This window comes from Corvus cornix, chromosome 11 (assembly GCF_000738735.6).
Source record: "Corvus cornix cornix isolate S_Up_H32 chromosome 11, ASM73873v5, whole genome shotgun sequence".
In the NCBI taxonomy this organism is placed as follows: Eukaryota; Metazoa; Chordata; class Aves; order Passeriformes; family Corvidae; genus Corvus; species Corvus cornix.
This window is the reverse complement of record NC_046341.1, coordinates 9,683,641-9,694,581: the sequence shown is the minus strand read 5'-3', so window position 1 is coordinate 9,694,581 and position 10,941 is coordinate 9,683,641. Positions and strand designations below refer to the sequence as shown.

The following is a 10,941-nucleotide window of genomic DNA, read 5'->3' as shown; positions in this document are numbered from 1 at the left end:
CAAGCTTCCATCATAGGCAGGCTTCAGTTAGTCCAAATATATCATTATGACGACTCCTCAAGCACCTGCAGTTGCAAAACACAAATAATAGTTTTATAATAATTAAGTTTTATGAATGCTGATGGTATCTTTGTGGAAGCAGAGACGTCAAAGTGGGAACTGAACTATGTGACATTTATAATTAGTTTCATTGCAGCAACATGAACAGTCCAGCAACCTACAGACAACTGTTGTACCAGGAAGTACCAATATTTTTGTGGAGAAATGGAAAAGCACCATAGCAGAACAAAGTGTTTGAACCAATGTCACGCAAGAGGCCAGTGGCCGGAGCCCAGCACTTGCTGCACAGACAGACTGGCGGCTCAGCCCCACCAGTGGACAGGATTTCTGTGAGAACCCAAAAGCCGGCTTCCTGAATATGGGTCAGGGTGGAACTTCCTCTTGGGTTGAAACCAGCAGCAGCGGCATTTACACCGCCAGGCAGGCCGGCAGAAGGTGCCGGAGAACGGCGTTTTAGAGCTGCTCCTGGAGCATCCCTCAGGGCAGGCGTGCGGGGATCCCACGGGCATCCGGCGCGCAAAGAAAGGCTGCAGCGGATCTGTAAATCTCACAACCAGAATTACTGTACCAGCCTTATGCAGTGGTGAAAATGCACTATTCTCCTAGGAACGACCTCTGCCGTGTGCCATGACTGCGCTTGCCCCTCTCCCCCCTCAGATAACTGGGAGCCCGCATTGCTCCCAGTGCTTATGAACATCGCCCTGCGATCGCACCCAGCGAGCGCGGCTCAGCTGCGCTGTCTGCAGCGCGCACAGCCCTGGCCAGCGCGGGGCAGGGCAAGGGCAGGGCTGCGGGGACAGGGACCCCAGGCCCGGCCGCCGCCCGCCTCGGCCGCAGCCCTCAGCAGCCCCGCGGCGGGGCCGGCGCAGGCCCGCCCGCCCTCACCTGCCCGAGGCGGGGCTCCCGCGGTGGGCAGGGCCGGCCGGAGCCGCTGGCCCCGGGCCCCGCCGCTGGCTCATGCGCAGCCGCCGGGGATGGCTGCGGCGATGGCGCCGCGGGTGCTGCCGCTGCCCAGGCAGCACTCCTTCAACCCGCCCACCGTCCCCAACCCCTTCGTGCACCCGGGCCGCCTCAGCGCCGGCGACAAGCTGCGGGTAAGGCTGGAGCGCGGGCGGGAAAGGCCGCCGGGGCCGGGCCGGGCTGCCCGGGGCTGGGATGCGAACGGGAGGGCGGCGGCGGGGCGGGCACGGCACCCCCGGGCACGGCACAGCCCGGGCGCGGCTCTGAACCGGCGCTACGTGCCGCGCCCCGAGCCTCCGCGGGGCTGTCAGCAGTGCCGGGTGGGGGGCACTGGTCGCTTTCGAGCCCTCCGTGGCAGGGCAGAGCGTGGTGTGAGCGATCGAGGTTTGAAAGTGCCGCCGGCAGCCGGGGCTGCGGGGCCCGGCCTGCCCAGCGCCGCCCGTGCCCTCGCGCCGCGCCCGCAGGAGAGCGCAGCAGCCCCGACTCTGTTCCACATCTACAGCTCCTGGCTTTGCCGGGAACTGGCTTCTAGTGAGAACATTTCCTTCCCCTGTACGGCATAGTTTGCTTCCTGATGTAATCCAGAGAGCAGATACACGAAGAAGTTATGTAAACGGTCAAAGATGCAAAGGGTGATCAGCATAAAAAAGTCACTGTTTTTTGAAATCAAGTTCTTCAGCCTTTCACAGTCCACAAGCTGCATGCTTGCTCAACGCACAAACAGACACTTATTGACTTCAAACTCAAAACTTTTAACACAAGATTTAAAACAAAAGCTTGCATTTTTAAGTTACTATTACCATTTTAGCTATAATAATATATCCTGCTTTTTTCCTTCAGGAGAAAGGCTTGGATACAAGATACATTCCATACAAAACTCCGTAATGCACCTGTAATGAAAAGCACCCATCTGGGTCAGGGCCTGGTGCTAGTGAGCTGAGGAGCAAAACACACACAAGAGTTGTAAAGCAAAAACACACACAAGAGAGAACCTTTTTTTGTATTGTGGTTTCTGTTCTGTTCTTTTCCCACTATGGTCATAAGGTCTAGGATACTTCCTACTGATTGCTTTGTCCTGTAAACCTCTGCTCCTCTCTCGCTCAGCACTGCCAGTCAGACCTGCTGGGAATCAAGGCCTTACCAGACAGTGTTACTATAGACTTCAGAAAAGGGAAGTTTCCCTTCTCTTTCCATTCATGTCAAGTGTAGTGTTTCTTCATTCTTGCATGTTAAAGTATTGTCTTGTTACGTCCCCCCATTCTGTATTATTCCTTTAACATACACCAATACAAACATATGATTTCAAAACCCTCTTTGGGAGTCCACAGCACGATTTACATATGTTGGGGACCTGGAATGTAAAGGCTGCTGTGTGCCTGATGAATGGAGCTTGTAACTGAGACAGGGTAGGTGTTTGCATTTCATTCAGCTTTAAATATATAAACATCCAGACTGAAAAGTGGAATGAGAAGATTTTACAGTTTCTTGCCAGTCCTTGCTAATAGTTTACAAGCCAATGAGATTTTTGTCATTCTTTCTAATGTGCAAAGCAATGATCAGTTGTGCTGTACTAAACATCTTCATGTGCCAAACGATTTTAAAACAGTTGTCAAATACTTCTGGTTTCCATCCTCTAATTGAAGTTGGCTGCAATTCATTGTTGAGATTTTTCCTGGGGCTTAGTTTTAGTTCTTTTGTTCCTGATTGCTCACTTGCTGTCCTGCAAGAGCACCTGCAAGTGCAAAGCACAAATTCTAGTTAAGTCATTACTGGATTGCAGCTTATTCAGAAGAGATGTTCAGTGGACTTCTGCAGTGGTTAACTATGTAATAGCACAACCAGCATGCTAAAAGCGGTACTTTAAACCCCATGCTTGGAAGCAAGCAGCTGGACTGCCTGGCAGAGCCTTGACATCCTCTGGATGCTCATGGAACACAGTCTTGCCCTGTGTCCTGCTGTGGGGGACAGTCCTTCTGATCACATCTTCAGATGTCAAAGTATTTCAGTGGGAGTTGGGCTTCATTCGGGTCCCCAGCCTGCTCTGCTGCTGCTTCCTGGGTAATTTGACAGCAGCTGAACAGAATTTCTAATGGAATTCTGTGGCTTTCTGATAGACCTGCTTTTCCACTTTCCAGGTTCGTGCCATCAGTGGAAGTATAATCCCATCTATTGATCAAGGGTCTGTCAGCAATGGGAGCGGGGCCTGGACTGCCAGGACTACTGCAGTGACAGGATATGCAGTTATTGCAGACACAATTAGCAGAAAGTACACAGGTGATTCAGTACATGGGAAAAAATTCTTTGGATGACTCAGAATAATTCTATCTTTGTGATTACTGTACAGAAACTGGAATGGCTTTGATCCTACTCAGTAGTTACAACTGTATTTTCTTCTGTATGTTTTTCTCCTATACTTTTCCTTTTCTAGTCTATCTTGACCTTTCTCTTTTCTGTCCTCTTGCCCTACTCTGCTGCTGATGGAGCAGAAACCAACTCTGCCTCATTACAGTCACCTAGGAAGCCAATAGCTTGCATCAGCAAATCAGTACCACCTGTGCATCTGCCTAAAATAGATTAATGAATTTATTAAAGTTTTGAAGAAGGAATTCTTTTGCTTTTGCTAGTGCATCCTTTATTTTTCATTATAGGTCACTACATATATTTTTTTTTTTTCATAAAGAAAAACATTATTTTAAGTCAAACCACACTGATTTATGTTTACGCTGCCCATTTTGAATAACTGAATGCAGCTGAAATGTTGAACTGGACTATAGATTCTAGTAAAAGAAAATGCACATCGAGAAAAAAAAACCCCACATCTGATTTTGGGAGACAAGCAAGGAGTCCTTGTTGGTTTATCTTCCTGCCTGACTTTTCCAGATTTGCAACAACTGGCACCAGAGTGAGTGGGAGGAACAGATCTCTAGGGTCAAACCTGTCATGCTCATTTCTGTGATCAAGAGCAGTTGCCTGTTGTCCATAGTTATGGTTAAAATTCCATAGCTAGTTATACAAAACTGTTACATAAAAGAAAGAGCTAGTCAGACCTAAGTGTTCAGATCTCTCCTGGAAACATGTTGTATGGCAGTGCTTGCAGAACATAAACATCAACACAGTGTACCTGCTTATCACGCGTACCTTAATTTACTCTGTGTATCCACTCTCATGTTTGGTCTTTTGTCACTGTGCCTGTGGTAACACAGAAGCGAGTCCTGAAGTCCCCAAATTCATCTTAATCCTCGTCAGTGTCAGAGGGTTTAGAGCCAGATGGCAGAGCCTCTCCTGAATATTGACAGGAGGAGGGTGGGAGGGCATTACATGAAGATGGAAGGGATTTGGTGAGGAGGGAAAGGAAAATTAGAAGCAACTGACTCTGTCAAAAGATTGGATGAAGTATACACTAAGATGCTTATTTTCAAATATACTACACTTGTTCCTTCTTAAAGAGAAGAGGTAAATTAAAATCCACTGTGATGTTAATAATCACAGCTCAAGGAAGCTGCAAATTATTTTGTAAAACTGACTTCCAAAAAAGCGTTGCTTTTTCTGTACAGTAACAGGCCACTGTTAAAGAGCTGACCAGAAAGGTTGATTTTGAGAGAGGAACACTTGCTCAATTTTAGATTTTCTTTAAAAACAGTAAAGTATAAAACGTAGTAAGCTCACAAGTAGATGTTAAACTCACTTAACTCTCCTTCAGCAACTTCTCCTGTATGCCTGAACTGGTGGAGCTGTCAGTCTGTGACCAATGACACACTCTCAGATAAGTTTCGAGGGACTTGAAGAAACAGCTCAAATAAATTTTTAAAAATCACTATTACAGTTCTTTTGCGGTGTGTTTTGTTCTGTGCATAGGTTTACACACAAACTGATCCTCATCAGTGAGTGGCAGCTGAGCTGGATTAGTGCCAAAGGGAATTGAACTCTTTACTAGTTTTCCAGGAATGCTGGGCTCTGACCTGCTCACACAGCTCACCTGCCTCCCAGCCCTGGCCTTGCTTAATCTGCACAGTGCTTGTTGCACCATAAAGGCCAGCCTTCAGGATACAGTTTCTAACCTAATGTGCTGGAGTAAAGCAATTAAGAATTTCTTCCTGCCTTGCCCTGTGCAGAGCTGCCTGTGGTACAACATTGGGCCAATACACCTGTTTCCTGGAGCTGTGCATGAAACTATGCAAGCTAAAGATTCCTTTGGGAGGGCTGGGGATGATGTTTGAGGATTATTTGCAACTAGGGCAACTAAAACCTTGGTTTTGCTTAAGTCCCAAGTAGGGGAAGTAGTTGTGTTGTGTGTGCACGGCTCCCTGAAGCAGTAGTGAGGATCACTTGTAGCAATATTGTGACTCAACATAAGATTTGTCATTTGAAAGGGCAAGAGTACAATTAGTCATCTTTATGATCCCACTTGACTTCTAGATAGACAGCTAGTGATAGAAAGCTCTGTAGTGGAGATTTGTGTCAGCTGTGCAGACTCATCTGAGCTGGTTGTGTGCTGCAGACCGGGACCAAATATAGACTGGAGCTGGAAAACTTGGTTTACCCTCTGTGTCTAGCTACATCCAAGTCAAAAACTTAAATACTCTGATATTCCAGTTCTACCTGAAATGGGAACTCAAAAGTGAAAATGAAATACCGTGAATGACTTCCCGTAAGAGCACTGGAGTCATTAAAGCTTTCCTTACTAAATCACAACGCTATAATGGTAGTACTTTAAAATCCTTGTAAAGTAGCTACAGATAGCAGTGTCATTTCTGTTGATGCCATTTCTTAAGATTTTTCACCTCTGTTTTTCCAGTCTGTGCTCCAGGGGATTATTTTGCTTCCCCTCCGTGCCATATGCATCACATTTATTTTACTGCTAGCTTGGCTGGTCGCATCAATTGCAACTTCCTGTCAGCCTGGAAGAGGATTTCAGCCACTGGAAGGATGGAGGAGGTAAAAAAGTGACGAATATTTGTGAAAACTAAGCTTTTTTTTTTTTTTTCCTAATAACACAAAGCTAGGGTCTAAAGCCTTTTTTTCCTTTCACTCCTGTTTGTGATTGAAGAGGATTCCTCAGTTTTACCCATTTATATGAAGCAATTTTTTAATGAGTGTATTTTAGAATAGTGGAGCTTTATAAATAGGTAGATTTTCAGTTGTCTTGAGGCTAAAAAAAAATTTGTATTAAAATATTTGTAGACTATCTGTAAGCCAGGACTTACTTCAGTAATAATACTAACAGGAATATTTGAGAAAATAAATTCATTAAGCAAGTATTTTGTAACATGACATAGGCTGAGCTCCTGTGTAACCTTTGTCATTTCTGCTATGCTATGATTCTATGACAAAATTAGCTTTGAAAGCTCTCTCAGCTGCATTGCCCTTGAAGTGGTATTCCCCAGCTGCTTCTGTGGGTTCTGCGTTTCAGTCGCTCACTTCTGACCTCAAAGTACTGAAGTTCCCTTCTAGCCACTGCACTGCAGCAGGAGGAGGAGGAGACACAGGAGGTGAATTCTAAGAGCAAAAGGTTACAGAGAGTCCCATGAAAGGAACATGTCCCCTACTGTGGGAAAATGTTCCAATAAGGCAGCATTGTCATTTAATCTTTATTGTTTAAAACTGATAGTAAAAGAACAGTATCAGTTACCTAAATTCATACAGAAAGGACACAAAATCTGCGAATTACTCCCCTCACAACAGTGTTATGCTACAGTGCCATAAAATACAGCATGAGAAATAGTGTACCTGGCAGGAGGGTTTCACAAGGTGGTGTACATTGCCTTATCTTTCATCAGGACAAGGTAATGTCCCCTTCCCCACTTCCCCTTTACCCATACATTCTCCTGGTGAGTAGTATTGCTTCCCTGTGTGGGACACCAGTGCTGGTTAGAACTAGGAAATCTGTTAGGGGATTTTCTTTTAAAGTAAAAATAAATCCTGACTGTAAGCTGGATGATATTTTTGTGGTTTTGTTTCCAAGGAGGATGATCCAGACAACCCTCTCCGGCCTGACTCGTACCGCGTACTTTGTGATGGGATTCCAAGTTAAAGTGAAAGGGAAAGTAGCGAGCCTACCGGAAGCCCCAATCTTTGTCGCAGCTCCTCATTCAAGCTTTTTTGATGCCATTATTTGTGCCCTAACTGGAATGCCATCAATAGTGTCTAGAGCAGAGAATTTGTCAACTCCAATATTTGGCAGTAAGTATTTATAAAAAACAATTTAAAAGTTACAAGTCAACAACTTGACATGGGGCCAAAAAAATTTACCTCCTGAAGTAATTCAAGGGCAGACTTTTAACCTCCATAGGTTCCAAAGATACTGACAAATTATTTCCAGTGAAATCCCTATGACACATTACCTTTCTGAATTGGTAAAAATGCCTAGAAATTATGCTGTTTCTTTTCAGGTATGAAATATAATATCATTTTAAACTTGTTTTGTACTGAAAGCATGTTTTGCAGCTACTCAGGCTGGAAGCTTTCTCTTTAATTCTCCCAGCAGTAGCTGTTCCACTGCTGTCTTTTAACAGTATGTCCCACAAATGTGAGTGAAGGTTATTTCAAAACAGACCCAAACTACAGTAGTCTGGAAAACACCACATTTATAAGATTAACCTTGCAGGCACGGTTATGGATTTTTTTAATGGGAGCAAGACCAGGAAGGAATAAAAGAGGAGTTACTCAAAAAGGAAATGCAGGGAATGGAAAAGATCAGATGAGTCATGCTTCTGTTATTTTCTCCTCCTTTTGGCACAAAAAGAATCCCTGTTTGCATTATTGCTGGAATCAGCTGTAGACTTTCTGCTGGCCATACAGTAACCCCGAAATAAATACAGTAGACAACACAGCAAAGTGTCTTTGTAGAAAAGAAATGAACAGAGAATATATTGATTTTAGCTTAAAAGCACAGGATTGGGACAGAGAAGATAATTCTTGGCCAGGTTTCCTATCACAAAGGCCCACACATTCTGATGCAGACTTCTGATTAAATGAGGAGGTTTTTTTCTGTAATTTACATAGAAGCTGTGCATGCTTTGTAACTGAAAAGGGATGGCTAAAACTACATTTTGGGTGCAGTCTGTATGAGTTAGGCTTGAGCAGACACAGTCAGGTCACTTTCATAGAATTGTGGGGAAATGCTTAGTGACAAATAACAGCAATATTATTAGAATGTTGGGTGAATTTTGCATGCTTATATCTACTGTAAAGCTCCTCAGCTGCCAGGCTGGGTATGTCTTCTGTGTCTTACTTCCCATTTTACAGAAAGAGGAGAATAATAACACTCTTATTAATTTAGTTTGAAAGTTGTTTGTGTGCAGTCTGTCTGCTAGTATATGAATAATAAGTTTTTGCTACAAGGAAGCCTTCAACCCACGTGTTTTCTAAGCACTAGTATAAGACAATTTTTTTTAAATCTGTTTCACAGCAATTTTAAGTTCCCTTCAGCCTGTAGCAGTTTCTCGTCAAGACCCTGATTCACGGAAGAACACGGTTGCTGAGATAACCAGGCGGGCATTATCAAGAGGCCAGTGGCCACAGGTAATAAATACACTACTTAATTCTCTTCTATCATGTATTCCTAGTCCCTGTTCATTGTGCATCACAGTATCACAAGTGCCCAGCTGGATAGGATTCTTAAAATGTACAGAAATAAAGTCAGCTCTCAGGTATATTACTGGGTTAAGAAAGGAAGAGTCTGGTGCCCAGAAGGAGTTTTGTTGTGACAAATGGATCAGTTAAAATCCAGCCAGTACCAATTCCTGTTGCAAATGCAGATGCTCTTGACTTTCTGTTTTTCCTTTTCAAGTCTTAACATGCTGTTTTCAGTGTAGCAGATGAATTGCATTGGTATGTGTGGATCAGTATTCTGAAGCTAGACTATATAGCTGTGCTCACACCAGGTAGGGGATGAGCAGTTGATGAGATGGGTAACTCAGATTGTCCAAGATCCAGTACAAACAGTACTTTAGCTCAACACATCAGTTTCTTACAAAGAGTATAGCTGAGGTGAGGCTTGGTTCTCTCTTTAGGTTAATAATGCACTAAAGCCAAGATTTTCTTCACAGTGTTTCTTTCCCATGGTCATTCCTCAGCAGCAAGCTGCTGTTCTGCTTCCAGGTTGTGGATGGCTTTCCATCTGGAAGAGCTAATGGGGCAGGGGCTGATCAGGAGGGAGGAAAGTGTTGAGGCAGCAGCTCTGCTGCTTATATGAAAAGCAGAGGGCTGGGATGCAAATCCACATCCTTTGGAAGAAGGAAGGCTGGGAGTAGTTGTGCAGCTACTGACATCTCATTTGGCAGGGCCTTTCTGCTTTCTTCTTGGTGCATTGACTCTGGTCTCACACTGCCTTCACATACTATAAATACGATGTCATTGCCACGGTGCTGGACAAATCCAGTCAGTGATACACGACCTTTCTCCAAACATCTTCTGTGCAGATTAGTGTATAAACTCATGCTTTGTGTTTTGAATTACTTCTTGACTTGTTTTCTTGGGGGTTAGTTTACTTAAAAACAGTAAGTGACTGGTTGAGTAGCTGGAGTTACAAGGTCTCTTTAGTCATAGTTGGATACCCCCTAAACGACTAGAAAAGTTAACTTTTCTTTCACTTTTGGTCCACTGAGTGGCTTTTGAGGAAAATTAAGTGGCAAGTGAAGATACTGGACTTCAGTAGCAGGTAGACCTGCTGTTTACTGCTCTACTTTCTGTACAGTCTCTAGAAACAGAGACCATTCAAGCAGGGAAGACAAACACTTGCCATTTTTTGTAATGGCATTATTTACACATCGTACATTTTTACTTCGTAAGTACATTACTAAAAGCTTTTTTAACATTTAGGCCACTTTAATTTGACTCATAAGTGCATTTTTGTAAGCTGCTGTAAATAATATTAGAGCCTCCATTATTTTTTAAAATTTGTCAGTTTTACATGCACATGCCAATTTTTTTTTAATACTGGGTTTACAGACTACACTGATGCTTATGATTTGCTGAATTGTTATGGGTGAATGCCCTGGTAGACCTAATCTCTGCTAAAAGCAGCATGGGGAGGAAAGGGAAATGGGCTCCTGCACCACTGCTGCACTTGGGATGAAACCTAGATATGTATTGTGGCATAAATAGATTATGAGTCAAGTAATCTGGGAATCTCAAGACTGAGTCAGCAGTACAGCTGAGGGTGTCACTGGGTGATTCCTAGTCCTGTGCCCTGGCCACACTTTCCGATTACAGGATATGTAGGGGCGGTCTGGCTGTAACTTGCTGTGTGCAGCTGCTTCTGTAATACCCTTGAACAGTCCCTGTCCCTACTGAGGGACCTACTGAGGCCTCTTTGGCAGCTAGCCTTGACCCTTCATTCAGACTGAAGTGGGAGCACACACCTTTAACACTTGATCCAGACCATATTTTGTGCTGGGGTGTTTTTAGAATGCTGCTTATGATGGTGTAGTGATATGAGAAATACAGAGCTTTCTTGTATTCCATAAGGGGCTGGATTCAGTGTGTCACATTGCAGTGTACAGTGCACTTAATGTACTGTCAGACACGAATTCAGAAACCTTCTGGGTGTTGGTGTGTCTGAGTCACTGATGTTCAGAGGCTGCTGTGGTGTGTAAATGCCTTCAGAGCTCTGCCTCACAGCACATGCCTTCTCTGCCTTTTGCTCTGCTAATCAAGCTGTGATCTCATCACAGCTGGCATCTCACTGATAGGAGCTCCGCCTGTAAATGCCCAAGTACCTCATGCACTTCCTTTCAGCCCAGGCTCTTATATTTATACACCCAGCAGCTCAGTAAGGAACTGCTGTCAGAGGAACAATTTTATTATTACCAACAATAAAATTACAAGTGAAACATTTTTGTATCATATTTCTGAACTGATAAAGGCCTTTCCCCAGAGCTCTTTTCTTAGAAAGCATTGGTCTCCAAATCAAGATGGACC

The 10,941-nt window shown here is 44.1% G+C and overlaps 1 protein-coding gene across 1 annotated transcript in view; it reads left to right on the top strand.

Annotated features, from left to right (window-relative positions):
* Window positions 1-984: 984 nt before the first annotated feature.
* LPCAT2 (lysophosphatidylcholine acyltransferase 2) overlaps window positions 985-10,941 on the top strand; it is a 29,946-nt gene continuing 19,989 nt past the window's right edge. The window contains exons 1-4 of the mRNA XM_039558395.1: window positions 985-1,154; window positions 5,816-5,955; window positions 6,983-7,200; window positions 8,429-8,541. Of these exons, the coding sequence (XP_039414329.1) occupies window positions 1,035-1,154; window positions 5,816-5,955; window positions 6,983-7,200; window positions 8,429-8,541 (591 nt within the window). The 5' untranslated portion in view covers window positions 985-1,034. The remainder of the gene's footprint in view (window positions 1,155-5,815; window positions 5,956-6,982; window positions 7,201-8,428; window positions 8,542-10,941) is intronic.